The following is a 15,418-nucleotide window of genomic DNA, read 5'->3' on the forward strand; positions in this document are numbered from 1 at the left end:
ATCACTAGTTCACTCAATCACTGGTTAGTGCGCTGAAGCACAAAAGGGAGGGGACGGGATGAGGAGGAGAGAGTAGCGAGCTAGTCTTCGTTTTGTTTGAAGATACTTTGAACGTTAACAAGAAGTAACGTCACCCAACGTCGCTTAGAGCACCTTTTTTAAATATGTTGATTTGTGCTCTGGTGAAATTTGATGATTGGTTTTATTGATGTTTAATATAGAATATCTGACATTTTATAAACCAAACTCTTAAATCACTTCAATCCAGAACGTAACTGGCAGACTAATCGATAATGTAAATCAGCATTAGCTAGTATGAACCTGAATGTGACATTAGTGGTCTTGAATCGTTATTAAATGATTGCGTGAAGTTCCTCCCTGAAAGTCACATTGGTTCTACTTTGCACAAAGGTGAATAATTTGAAATCTATGAACTTCAGTCAGAGTTTTGTATTTAGTGAGCAGTGACACTGTGTGGACATCAATCGCCTCCTCCTCTGCAGGACGGCTGCACGGCTCTCCACGCCACGGTGCGCTCTGGACACGTGGACACGCTGCGTCTCCTCCTCTGCCACCCGACTCAGGGTGACCCCACTGTGACGCCTGACCCCCCCACCACCCTGGCACTGCCTGCTGCCCTGCTGAACCAGGCCAACAGCGACGGCTGGACGGCTGCACACATGGCTGCTTCCCTGGGCCTCAAGGTGGGAATAAGCCGCAAATTAGGATGAATTACCTGACTATGCTTAATGTAAAAGGGTTGTTACAGGGCTGTAACTAGGGCTGCACAATTAATCACAGTTTTATTGAAATCGCAATATGGACTAGTGCAATATCCAAATCGCGTGGGGGGGGCGCAATATTTGTTAAAGGCAAAATATGTGTCTAACCATTCTAAATGAAGTATTGTGGGGCTGAAGAGATGTCTTGGGCCTACAAATCCTATCCTACAGACTCAAGGAAAACATCTTTGATACAGATTCTTGCAAAAATCACATTACATGACTATAGTACATTTTTATTTGTGTTTCAATGAAAATAAGAGTGATGAGCCAAAAAATGGATCATTCCCTCCAATATCGTGAATCATATCGCAATCGCAACATCAGTCTAAATAATCCCAATTTGACGTTTTCCTCATGTTGTGCAGCCCTAGCTGTAACCACAGTTTATACTGTGCAAAGCTGTAGGGCTTTTCAGCCTCTTTTAGCTTACTTATTTGGTTTCATTTACTGTGCGGTTTAAGCTCTGATAATCCTGCTGTACCTACCGAAAGACAGGCAGAATATTGGCCTTACGAACATTTATCAGATGGACATAAACTCAACTCTAAATGAATGCTAATGTTGCTCTGTGGCTGCCGGATGTGTAAACCAGAGGTTGATGCATAGGGTACATCCCAGGTTGTTCACAAAGATGGTTTCTGTCATTTTAGGTAGCTCTGACCACGCTGATGTTTGTTCACGTATTTGTTTGGTTTTTATTAGTTATTTGATGCTATAAAAACGGAGGAGGAAGTGGAGATGCGTTCACCATGTTTATAGATTGCATTGCTCGCTAACATATGAGCAATATCTTTATAAAGCGATAATGTATCAGGACGGTGTGTCTTCTGTCCCCCTGTGGCCAAAAAAAAAACGCTGCTTCAGCAGCTTTAAAGTGATGGTTCGGAGTAACTCACCCTAGGGTCCTTTGCACCATGACCTCGAGCCAAACACCCCCCCAGAAGCTTTTTTCACCTGGGTCGAACATTGGGAGAGTTAGCTAGAGTAGCGTTATCAGCTGAATAGCTTAGCGCAGGGGCTAATGGACCCACGTTTGTATCTTGTAAGTTACCCCACTAATAATGCCCGAAATGATACCAAACGTCTACAAGTAGTACAAATAGGTTATGTACTCATAAAACGATGGATTGGAAAGTTTGTAAGTACACCAGAAGTTTATGAACACTTGCCTGCTCTCTTCTGCTCTCTGCTGCTGCTGCTGCTACCTGCAGTTAGACAGTGCTTAGGGCCGTCTACAAATTACTACACCGAAAAGAGATGCAACAAAAATATTTATTAATTTAATGATTAAATAAGGTAATGTCTCCAAACTTACCTCAATTATAACTTGTCTCCTGCTAGTTATACTACAGCACTTACTTAAAAAAAAAAAAGTTAAATTAAAAAATATTTTTGTTGCATCTCTTTTCGGTGTTGTAATTTGTAGACAGCCCTAAGCACTCGTCTTACAGCAGCAACAACAACAGCAGAGAGCAGAAGCCAGCAGGCAAGTGTTATTTACATAAACTTCTGGTGTACTTACAAACTTTCCAATCCATCGTTTTATGAGAGCATAACCTATTTGTACTACTGTAGACGTTTGGTATCATTTCGGGCATTATTAGTGGGGTCATTTACAAGATACATATGTGGATCCATTAGTCCCTGCGCTAAGGTATTCAGCTGATAACGCTACTCGAGCTAACTCTCCCAATGTTAGACCCAGGTGAAAAAAGCTTCTGGGGGGGTGTTTGGCTCGAGGTCATGGTGCAAAGGACCCTAGGGTGAATTACTCCGAACCATCACTTTAATCATAATGTCGCTATATTTAGTCAACCTCCTGCTTTCACTACTGATGTGCTGCTATTCTGAAGTCTATAATATAATGTCTGAATGTCTCCACTATTGGCTGCATTTCTGACCCTAACGTCCAGCCCTGCCGTCCGTCTCCATGGTGGCAGGATAATGGGACCGCTGACCTTGCTGGCTGAAACGTCCCACTCAGCTTAAACGAATGCAGGAGACACCAGACTAGACTACACCGAGTGTCTGACTTGAATATAAATGAAGAACGCCGCTCATTCATCCATGCGTTCATAACACACAAGAGCTTGTGTTGCCGAAATAATCTTGTATGTGGTTACACACCCTTTACCGTACACATGCTTTTTACTCACAAAGGCTCACAAAGTAACGTGTGTGTGTGTGTGTGTGTGTGTGTGTGTGTGTGTGTGTGTGTGTGTGTGTGTGTGTGTGTGTGTGTGTGTGTGTGTGTGTGTGTGTGTGTGTGTGTGTGTGTGTGTGTGTGTGTGTGTGTGTGTGTGTGTGTGTGTGTGTAGGAGTGTCTGGAGGTGCTCTGCAGCCACAGTGAACAGGACATCGAGCGGAGGGATAAGTGCAATCGCACTATTCATGACGTGGCAACTGATGACTGCAAAGATCTACTTGAAAACCTCCGTGAGTGTGTGTGTCAGTGTGTGTGTGTGCACATGGATGTTATGCCTTAAAGTAGAGCTGCAAAGATTTATAGATTAATCAATTATCAACTAATTGAAGTCAGCTCCATTATTAAAATACAGTATAAAAATGTATAATAATACATCATGTTAGCTGTGGTGATTTATTATACTCTTTATACTTTAAATTAATCCTAGAAGTAACACATTTACTGAACTACTTTATAATTTAATTACTTAAAGGTTGACAAACAGAAAAGGAGTAGGCAATATATAAGTATATAGGGCTGGAAATCAATATGACAATCCTTTTTTTAATTCACTTTTATTTGCTCATCATTCATTTAAACATCTAAACATTGAATATTCTGAAGTCCTGTAACATGATGTGACGTTTCATTGGAATTTGATATATGATACTATTTAGTTATGTGCACAACTGTTTAACATGTTCACGTTCAACTTGATTGGCCACCAACTATTTTCAAGAATTTCCAATTTTTCCATTAAATCGCCGTACATACTGTGACATTATTTTCTCTGTTCCCTGTCCCTCTGCTCTCCTCCAGACTTGTACCGGGTCCTGGTGCGTCTCCAGTGTTCAGGTGGAGGCGGAGCGGGGTCCATGTGTCCCGTGGAGGCCCTGGAGGAGGAGGCGAAGGGCGTCACCAGCAGCCAGTTGGTGCTGGGCAGAGTGTCGGTGGACCGCTCGATGCGTTGGTCTCAGCTGGGCTCTGCCCTCAGCCACACCTTCACCTCCTACCTCCAGACCGTGTGTGGGGAATCGCAGACTGCCAGGGAGGAGGCGCAACGCCCCCCGCTAGGCCTCAATGCCGCCAGTATCGCCTCCATCCTTATAGGTGTGTTCTTATATCCCTTTTTTTGCTTCTATCCTTCCTTTCTTAATTTTTCATCACTCTGTCACTAATCACCTTTCCCTCTCCTGTAGGGCTGTGCTCGATTGAAGAAATTATTAGTCGACTAACACTCGATAACTAATCGATTAGTTGATTTAATCGACAGATCTGTAAATCTGAGTTTCTCCGCAAAGAGTCATGCAAAAGCACCACTTTAATTCTTTTGTTTACCAGAGATGTGCTCGTACGTTTCTTGGAAATAAGTCATTCAGCGTGAAAAAAGCATCAAACATGACTAATCGTCTAAAGAAATCTAAGTTGACCAAGACCAAAACGACCGATTGGTCGACTAATCGACTAAGAGGGAGCAGCCCTACTCTCTTGCATCCCTCCTTCTTTACCTCATCCCTTCTTATCTTTCTTTTCCTTCCTCCTTTCTTTCATCTTTTAGGTTTGCCCTCCATTAAACAGTACTCTTATTGGCTTCCTGATAATCCTTCCTGCCTTCTTTCTTCCATCCTTGTCCATCTTGTTGACTTCATTAGTTCTACCTCGGTGTTCCTCAAAAACTGGCAACTAAGTGTATATTGATATATTAAGGCAAAACCTTTGTGAAATATGGGTTTCTCAGACTGTTTGCTTTTATTTTACATGATAGACTGATTTGTGTTTTAACTGTGAAGCTTCTGCAGTTTAATTTAAAGCTGTGTGTTTGGCTGGAACGAGACGTCAGGCGAGATGGTGTTTGTTTGGCCGATGGTCGGAGCTTCACTCATACAGCTATTCTTTTCTTTTTGAATTGATGAATAATTAATGTGCTGGAACATGTGGAGAGTGCATGTGTTGCAGCTGTGTTTCTGGCGATCAAATGTCCTCAGTGTGTGGCTGGTTCTGCTATCTTACTAAAGGCCGGTTTAGTGGGGGGTGGGGGTGTGTTGGGTGTGTGTGTGTGTGTGTGTGTGTGTGTGGCCGTGCAGGTCTGTCTGAGTCCCAGACTGATAAAAAAGGAAATCAATGTCCTTGGCCTCAAACGGCGAGGACTACTTCTCTCTCTCTCTCTCTCTCTCTCTGTCTCTCTCTCTCTCTGTCTCTCTCTCTCTCTCTGCCTCACTGTCTACTGTTTGTCTATCGTTACACCTCTGTATCAAATGTTTACTGTCTCTCACACTGTGACCGTCTTTCTCCAAACAACATGGGAATAGACTGGTGTGTGTGTGTGTGTTTTGGTGGATGACGATGAAAGAAAGCACGAGCAGAGGAGGGATGCATAATGGATGAGATGGGATGGAGAGAGAGGAGGAAGACTCCAATTTAGGAGAAAATGTCTTCTGTGTCAACGTGGATCAAACTGCAGACATCCAGACACTCTTTGGTCTCTGGCTTTGTGTCTGCATGCGTGTCTCGTTTGCTTCAACATGTCTGCATATATTTTTCGTGTGTGTGTGTGATTCGTGCAGTTTTGCGGTGGCCTTTTGACAGCATCTTCTGACATGTTTCATCTAATGCTCAACCCCTGTAGTCGATTAAATGTAAATTAGTAATCAGCAGAAAATCAGGCAACAATTTTGATATATAGCTTTATTCATATTCTATTAGTCCCTCATTCAGATAAAACAATCTTGATTACCTGATTAAGACAGCAGCACAAAGAACATAGAGGTTACACAACATATTTGAGCTGAAATGATTAGTTGATTGAGTAGTCAATCAGTTTTGATAATCAATTTATAATGCAAGTCATGTTTAAGCAAGAATTCTCAGACTTCCCTGTAAAAATGCAATGATTAATTGATAAGTCAGTCGGCAGAAAATGAATTTGCAACTGTTCTGATTGATAAACCGTTTAAGAAGGGTTATTTATTTTTTTTTTTTTCTTCAAGCAACAATTCCAACCATTTGGTGGTTTCAGGGAGGGCTGGACGATGAATCGATTATTTATCTACATCGATTATCTGTTATCGACGTATTTTTCCCATGACGATAATTCCGATAATTTATTCCTGTTGATAGGCCTACTTTCTCCTTAAAAACATTCTACCACATGTGTAGTGGACCAGTCAGCCGCATTGGAAAGCATAATGGAGGAGAACTCCAACACAGACTCCCAGTCAACTGAGCAACTCATGCCCAATAAAACCTCCAGTATCCGTCGTCTGGAAACATTTTGGCTTCAGAAAAGATGCTTTAGAACAACGTGATTAATTATCGTTCATTTATCTTTATTGAGGTAAAATGTGCAATTAATTGTGATTTAGATTTTAGGTCCTATCGTGTGCAGCCCTAGTTACAGGTTTTAATTGGGAGACTTTGCTGCGTTTCAGTGTCTTGCATTATAGAAAAATGATTCGCTTTGGGTTTGTTGGTCAGACAAAGCAAGACGTTTGATGACTTAATGTGGATAAAGATCAAAGAGAAAGTAATAGGCAGATTAATTAATAATGAAAATAATCGTTATTTGCAGCCCTTATTTATTCACCGCTGGTTCCAGTGGGAATACAACCAGCAACCTCTGGCAGCATTAGTGCCAAACTCTGCACTCTGAGCTGCAGTGGTAGCCTTTTGAGACTTCCCTCTTAATGCATTTGCTGCTTCTATGTTGCGTTTGCTCTGCAGTTACTTATTACAGTACAGCAGGATTAGTTCCCTGGGGGGTGGGGAAGTTCGATACGATACAGCTTTATTGTCAGCCAGGGCTGAAATTCTTTTTGCATCCCTCGGTAGCTCATATAAAAAAAAAGAGGACATAGACATAGATACAGACAAACATAAGATGAATAACACCAAAGGACATACATGAAACATTACCACAAATGACCTAAACACCCAAGTAAGGAAACAAAGCATACATGTAGAACAACAGAAAATGACATGAACATACACACAGACAAGGTGTAGTTTAAAGTTCATTTTTCAAGTTGGAGGTTTAATTTGTAAGAATAACCTCAAACCTTTTCTTTTAACAGTTTCTCTTGGGGATGAAATGAAAGTGCAGCAATAGTTTGGGAAGTTTTCAGTACAAATGGAGACTTCTGCAAAAGCTATACTGTATGTCACCTCAGGGGAATTAAACCCCCACTTCTGGAAGTTTTATGAGTTTACAGTGGAGTGGAGAGCTGCCCCCCTTAAAGCTGCTGGTTGAATTCATCTTTCACTGAGACTCTGGCTGAATCATTAGCCCCTCTGTGGCCTTTTCTTTATTTCCTCAATGTTGCTGTTCACAGAATAATGTTGGAAAAGCTCTCCAGTATGTGGTGACTAATTAATTGTAAAGTTCTACATTGTGTAGTGACTTACTCATTGTGAAGTTCTACATTATGTGGTGACGTATTCATTGCAATATATTAACTTTTAAATTTGTACTTTTAAAAAAAAAAAATGTTGTGTATGGGTCAAACAAACACAGGACTTTTACCCAGGAGACCGGAGTTCAAGTTGCGATTGTCACAGGGACACATAAACTGAATACAAATGAAAAAAAAAAAAGAACTATCACACTGATATATGTATATTTATTTCATAAGCAGACCTGTGTCTTCAAAGCAAAAATATAAACTTAAACCCAATCATTGTTTCCTGTTCTAAAGTGTACTGGATAGTACAGTTATAGTCTGGGAGCGTGCCGGCCAGCATGGTTTTTCTGTGTAAGCTGCATGGACATCTACTGATTAGCATGGGATGTTGAGTTTAGGTTTTAGAAGTATAGTTTGTCCCATACATAGATGAAATAGACAAACCCGTGCTGACCAGTTTGCAAAACAAACCTTAATGTTTTATAGTGATTGACTTTATGGTTTTATTTATTTATTTTTCCAGGCTGTTTCCAAAACTGGCTTAAGAACCCAGCTGAGAACAGGGATTGTTTTAAAAACTTGATGCATTCAAGTGCTTGTGGGAAGGTAAAACAAACCTTCTACCTATTAGATTTGTTCTCAGGTGCAGAAGAATGTTTGATATCATGGTAAAGACATGATGTCTAGTAGGAGAAACAGCATAGTATTGCAATATATTTCACAGCAATACAGTACCGATACAGTCTTTTATTGTATAAATTGCACATGATAATTCAACTTTTTGGCATTAGAAAAAGCCATTGATGTTATCGATGGCTTTTTCAGTCGAGTTGTTGAAACAGTTGAGTTTTTTTCCTGGTGACCTTCAGCGTGAAAGATACAAAATGTTCCTTTGGGGACAAAATAAATAGCAAAAGGTAATAAATTGCAATATATCCGGAATATCACAATATGTTTACAATCCCATATCGTATTGTGACATAAGTATGGTGATGATATTGTATATTGGGGCCTCTGGTGATTCCCACCCCTGGGAGAAACTCCTACATAGCACAATCTTTCTCAGCCTCTTATGGTTTTCTCAAACTATAGTATATTCTCTAGTTTTTCTGGTTCTCTCTTCTTGAGTTTGTAGGGTTTTGCTATTGAATGCTTTTCAAACACCAGAAAAAAAAGACGTGCTCCACTCTGCAGAAGAGGCATTTTACATTTTTAATTGCTAAAACTCCTCCTCATGATGCATCATGTTACCTATCCTAATGTGATGTGTGTTTACTCTAATTAGACCCTGTGAGAAAAGCAGTCCCACTTCCAGTCCTGCTTCATATATTAGAGAAGGAGAATGTTCTGTGTATTAATGTTTCATCCCAGCAAAAGTACATTCTTGTGCTTTAGAAATAATGCGGGCGTGGCAGCAAAAATGCCTTTATGCCACGTTATATAGGACATGCAGATAAATTATACATTGCGGTGCATATCATTTATGCATTTACTATATACAGTATACTATTTTGTGTTTTTGTTAGCCAACAGCATTCTTCATAGTATTTGTTATTGTGTGTTCACTCATTTACACTTTGTACAACAAGTGTGTTTACAGTTTGTGTGATTTTTGTCTAACTATTGGCTCTAATGCGGCTCTGCTTAATCTTCTCTTCCAGGCGATGCTGAGTGGTTGCCAGATCAGGAGCTGCCTTTATCCCCCTGGGACCTGGTCAGAAAGCCTCTCAGCCAGTGCATCACCATCCGCCTCAAAGGTACAAACCTGGCAACCAGAGTCTGTGTTCATTCAGCAGCTCTGAGCCAAAACCAGAATCAGAGCTACCATTACTGATAACAAATGGCATTTTGTGGATGAAAGGGCCTTACAAATCAGTTTGGATGCATTTGCAGTGTGGGCAGCGATGTACCAGGATCTGCCCACTGAGTCACACCGCATGAAGGAACATTTAAGCCAGGAAGAAGTATTTTTGACTTAATTAATTATCCGCCTAAATCAGAATTAACAAATGACAGTAATTTAATCATATGTATTATTTTGATTGTCCGACACTAACAGTGACATAGAGCAGGTCTGTCATGTCACATTTCTTAAGCTACAATCCACACAAAGACGGACTTTATTTTATTTTTTAACAAAGCTGACAAAATAGATCCATGGTCCAGATGAAGCACATGCAAAACACACCATTTGCGGCTCTTCTACTTAAAAAACATAATGAGATGCGGATGTGGTGAGACATTTTGGGCATTTTCGTGGCCACTAGGCACACATGCAGTCTATGGCACACCCAGGGAAGATTGGTAGGATTGAGAGGAAATGATGCCAATCAACCACAAGTGTGACTGACACATAAAGTCAGACTTGACGTCGCTCCATCCTGAGTTGGGTTTTCAAATGCCAGATTCACTGTGATTACGCTGATCTATTTTATTTAATTTTTTTTACCAGGCTGCTGGAAAATAACTTGGGTTATGCCAGCTGCTGTCGGCTTCATCTTCTTCTGTGTTCTTCTTGCTTTATGTGGAAGAGCAGACTCACGATGGCTCACTGTAGTGACAGAATTATAACCCTGGCTGGTTAAAATGAACCCTGATAGGAAAAACAGAATAATCTGCAAGTATGCTTACATAGAAATAATTAATATAAGAATCCATACAAGAATCTTTTACAACTTAAACAGATGTTTTGTTTCCAGTTTCGGTGTAGCGACTTCTTGCACGTGGAGACAACCTAGCTTGATAATTAGACTGTATTGAGGACGGGGGACAAGTTCAGGACTCATTTGGAAATAATTGACTGTGTCAGTCAACACGGAAGCTGTGGTTAACATTTTCCACGATGATCAAAGATGATGTCAGTTTAAGAGTCACTTTAACAACCTGCACAGCTGCTGTTTTTCTGTGTGTATGGATGACTTCCCCATTCGTAATCCGGCTACAAAGCTCTGATTGGACAACTGTTTCTCCAGCCAAAGGAAACTGTCATCAGTGAGCACACCAAACCCCCAAAAATATGTATTGCAACCTCGGCCGCTTTCAGCTTTTACACCTGATCATGTGACCCTAGTGGAATTTTTGGTGTGCAGTTTTCAGTGGTGATCCAGATTAAAAATCTGCGGAATTGAGCGGACTGTCTTTCTGCTTGGTGGTGGATGTGTGTTAACATTCTGATTTATTTTTTAATTTTTATTATTTGTTTAAAATCTGCTTAGAATTCTTGCTGATAATGATCCACTACTGTTTATCTTTTAAGAATGATCATAGACAGTGTAGTGGCAATCTGACCACAAAAAGTGCCACTGGAGGGAATTTGAAACCATTTCCAACGCTTGCTGGTGCAAATAATGAGGTCCGCCATCGTCTTAAGGTTAATCCTTTATTTCATAAATGCATTTAAAAACACCTACAAAACGACTCACTGTGAATGATTAACAACGAGCAGACGAGATCTAAAAAAACATCACTCGCACACAGCTGAGGTTAAAAAACTGCATGGCTTCCCAGATCCTAATTCCTCCCTCCCCCTCACCTGTGATTCCCTTTCTAACTTCTGATTAGCACACATACACACAGGTGTGCAGGTGCCGTAGTGAACAAACCATTCGCACAAACCTACCACACGCACACTCACTCACTATACACATAATACACGCACGCAGCGCATGTCAAAATTGGCTACAACAGACTGTATAATGTAATACGACATATGATACGAGGGGTGTTCAGTAATATTGGTACTGCAATGTTGAAGAAAGCCGTATATAAATGAAAATGATCTTTGCTTCACACATTTTTAAAGACATAACGAACCAAACCAGGTCTGAAGATACTGTAGATCCAGGACGCTTCCTCAGACACCCCTGTTAATGATGATAGATGAGTCCCAGCAGACCGCTCTACAGATATTAGAGTAACGTTTCATTCAGTCTTCTGCTGCTGCTGCCGATGCTGCTTCTATTTGGCTGCCTCTGTGCCTTTTTAAATGGCTTTATCTAGTGTATTTCTCGTCTCAGTGAGTCAGGAAACAAATGACTAAACAATTGTCTGGCGCCATGAAAATCAGGGTGAGCAGCAGCCTAAACTCTCCTTCTCTCTCCACCGCCCCTCTTCACTCGCTCATCAATCCATTTTCTCTTTGTCTGCCTCTCCATGCGTCTTTCTCCTTCTCCGCCTTCATCTCCGTCGTTCTTATTTTCTCTTCAGTCTTTCTGACCACCTTCCTTCAGAAGACGTCTCATTAAGCGAGGGGGGGGGGCGGCTATCGACCTGTCCGCTCACCAATGACTAGCGCTTCGGTCTTCACCCTCTGCTTGTTCGTCTGTCTCACAGGCTTCACTGGAAAGAAATCTGTTACTAAATGCTATAACAGCTGTAACATATTCATCAAATATTTATTGAAATTTGATTAAGAGACGGTGTCAAAAAGAAAATGGTTGATTACTCGTACTCCAAAAATCCGCACATATTGTTATTATTCGCTTTCTGGGCAATTTGAGGAAACTGTGAGACAAATGTGTAACAAAAAATTCATAGGATGGCTCCTGGAAAGAACTATGTACGGTAATTCAGTACTAGTTAGAGGGGAAATGGCGATAGTTTACATACGCTTCAATTAGTTCATTCAATGAATTGCCACCTTAATCTAGAGAGTCTTGTAGGTAGTGCACAGAAGGTCAGCTGAATGTGGATTTTTTGAATTTGTTTACAAGTACATATTCAACATATATGGAGAATACAGTTTGCAGTACCAAATTTAAATCTAAAATGGAGCTTTTCTCAAGAAAATGGATCCTAAAAACTGACTTATCTCAGTAAGAAAATTGTAATTTTGTCTCTATTTTTCCCATAATTGGTGAAAAAAATGACACAGTCCCTTCCAGAAAACTAGGCAATTACAGACCTGTAAAATAAAACCTTACTGTTATATTTGATAAGATGAACTAGTAGCCGGGGTACATTAGCTGGAATGTGCCCAAATTGGCGGGACAAATATATAAAATAATAAAATGACTGCTTATCTAAGGATGTAAATAAAGATGGTGGTAACATTGCCGGTGTTGCCGTTTTTATACTGTGTAAAAATCTTATTTAGCGTTAGTTTTACGAGTTTCGGGAATCATTTGGAAACTGGTCAGCATCTGTAAAGAAGGAATAGGACATTAAAGGACAAACTGGAATAAGGCAGACACATCTGGTATCAGGGGAATTATTCTTGATTCTTGCAACAAACGTTGCAACACAAATTTGCATTGGAAGCAAGTGAACACATCATATTGTCACATTTAATTATAAGGAAGATTTTGAAATGAGATTAATCAACATCTAAACTGATGTTTACCAGTGTATGGAGCCTAATTATAACCGTTTTCACATTTAATTGTTTGAAATAATTCTGTGACAATCTGAAAATCATGTTTAATGAGAATCTTTGAGGAAGGATGAGAAAGTGTTTTTGATTTCCTCAGGAAGCAGATTAAAACCTCTCGCAGCTATAATTCACCCTACTAACTGATAGGAAGCTTTAAGAGCTATTACGTGAGTGAGTGTAGACCAGTGCTTACATCTTCAGAACAAACAGCTGTTGAATGTTGCGGTGTTTTTAAGTTCCAGTACAGTCTAACCACGAGGGCACCTTGAGGTTTGCGTCTGTGTGATGTAACTGAAGCTCACTGCGGTCGGTTGCTGACACTGAGCATGTAAACCAGAGCGGATTTGAGGATTTATTGTGTGAATTTTGTGCGTGTGTGTTTTTGACAGGTCTGTCTGAGTCGTGTCTCGATGAGTTGGCTCTGGAATACCTCTTCCCCCTGCCGCTGCTGCACAATTACGTCCGCCTGGTATACACACACACACACACACACACACACACACACACTCTCTCTCCCACTCTCTCTCTCATGCAAACACACACATTCATGCAAACACACACACTCATGCAAACACACACACACATGCAAAGACACACACACACACTCGATCTCTCATGCAAACACACACACGCGCAAACACACACACGCGCAAACACACACAAAGGACTGCGGGGGATTGACTGATTAGATGAGTAAGACGTCGAAAAATAGGGAGGAAGCTAGAAGACTGCAGCAAGAGAATGGTGAAGAAAGGCAGAGAAAGAGAGAGACAGAGCTGAAGTGATGGACAGATGAAAGAGAGGAATAAAGTGCTACAGCTCCCCCTGCTGGCTGTGTCGAGGTGAGGATGTGAAGGGCATCAAGATGGCCAGTTTACATTTTCAAGATCAATAAAACAGGCGATAGAGCCTGCAGATGAGAGAAACCTCGGCGACCGCTCACACTAAGAGACCGAAGCACCGCAGGGCTCCGATTTGATCCAGCAGCATCTGTAAATGTTTTAAATCCCACTTCTCATGACTGATTTATATTTTTTTGACAGTAAGCTGATGCTTTTATCCGCAGCGACTCAAGTCTGACAGTGAAATATGTTTCACAGCTCAGATCATTGCTGTAGCATGCACCTGAGTTCTATTGTAGTGTTGATCAATCCATGTCATTTTCCACTCAAGTATTTTATTTACAAGAATATATTAAGGAGGAAGGTTATCTTTGTGAAGCTGTAACCAACATATTTCTATTCTTACTATTGACTTCTATAAATCAGCTTATTGATTAACTAAGAGTGAGTTAGTAAACCTGTTAAAGATACTATTTACTGTAGCATAGCTAATTACAGGCTAATTTTCTGCCCAGAAAACATTTCATTCTCTCTTTACTAGAGATTATTTGTCCGTTCATGATCACATATTACATTTAATTTCAGGTATTTGGTTCACGCTCTTAACCAGAGTGACTTTCAAAGAGTGCAGCAGCAGGAAAAGCCACAATTGCCACATCATCAGCATCACTCGTATTATCACGTTATACACTTTTGTTTGTCAGTTCATTGATCAACTAATTCATCCCTCTGTTCTGTCCTTCTTTCTCTCTCTCGGTGTCCAGGTGGAACAGTACGGAAACCTCATCTTTCAAGGCCTTGAGGGCAGCTGTCAGGAGCACATCGCCAATCTGGTCGCTCGCTGCATCAAGGTGCGTCCACCAGTTCACAAACACCGATCCAGAAAGCGACAGTCGTCCGTGACGCTTTCAAGGGAATCATTCATCTCAAGGAGATAAATATAAATTGGTCGCTACCATATATAGTTCTATTTTAAACCTTTGGGAAAACATACAGGCTAAGAGGGCTGACGGCAATGTATTTGGGACTTCTAAGATAAGATGAGATAGTCTTTCTTAATGTTTATTAATTTATTAATTAATTTCCTGTGCTACAGCAGCTCAAAAGAAATAAAATGACACACATCAGAATAACCCAAATACACACAAGTAGACATACACGAACAAATATACATAAAGTATAAGAAATAGAAAAAGTAGAATTAGTATAGTATATTATAATAATAGTAATAAAACATTTACACAATATACACCCTTCTATAAACAGACAGTATATAAACACAGATGGACAGATGAGTAAGGTGCAGATGAATATTTGCTATCTAGCTGCAGCAAATGAAATGTGCAGACCCTGTCCCTGGTTAGGTTTTTAAGAAATAAAACACATACTAAAATACATAGCAACTTTAACAGCTTATGTTGCATTAAGCCTTTTTTGTCACCCCAAATATTGTAAATTTAGAAAGTGATTTTTGCAAATGGTTTGGGAAAGAGTCCCAGAACAGCTGTTATGGGCTTCCAATTGAAAAATGTGAAAGCCATAGAGTATGAGTGAGTGGTGCGATGGTCCAGTCAGGTGAAGTAATGTCTGGGTGAATCAGAGCACTGTCGTACAATAAGTTAAGAGACTGAAAAAAATCGGAAAAAGTGACAAAAACATCGGAAAAAGTGTCGAAAAAGACAACCGTAACATTTTATTTTGACCCACAAAAACTAAAAGTTGCAGGTCGACAGGAAACGCAACACAAGGGTTAAAGCGAAATTAAATTTGGCTCTGTTGCACAGTGTGATGCAATGATAGGGAAACTGGATGCAAACAGCCAACCACTACAATATCTC

The 15,418-nt window shown here is 40.4% G+C and overlaps 1 protein-coding gene across 1 annotated transcript in view; it reads left to right on the forward strand.

Moving 5' to 3' along the window:
* The window catches only part of cttnbp2 (cortactin binding protein 2), a 115,232-nt gene that overhangs the window by 82,888 nt on the left and 16,926 nt on the right, over positions 1-15,418 (forward strand). Inside the window, exons 8-13 of the mRNA XM_039808509.1 lie at positions 504-704; positions 3,104-3,221; positions 3,790-4,080; positions 9,029-9,124; positions 13,128-13,207; positions 14,345-14,431. Coding sequence (XP_039664443.1) covers positions 504-704; positions 3,104-3,221; positions 3,790-4,080; positions 9,029-9,124; positions 13,128-13,207; positions 14,345-14,431 — 873 coding nt within the window. The remainder of the gene's footprint in view (positions 1-503; positions 705-3,103; positions 3,222-3,789; positions 4,081-9,028; positions 9,125-13,127; positions 13,208-14,344; positions 14,432-15,418) is intronic.

This window comes from Perca fluviatilis, chromosome 8, assembly GCF_010015445.1.
Source record: "Perca fluviatilis chromosome 8, GENO_Pfluv_1.0, whole genome shotgun sequence".
NCBI lineage: Eukaryota > Metazoa > Chordata > Actinopteri > Perciformes > Percidae > Perca > Perca fluviatilis.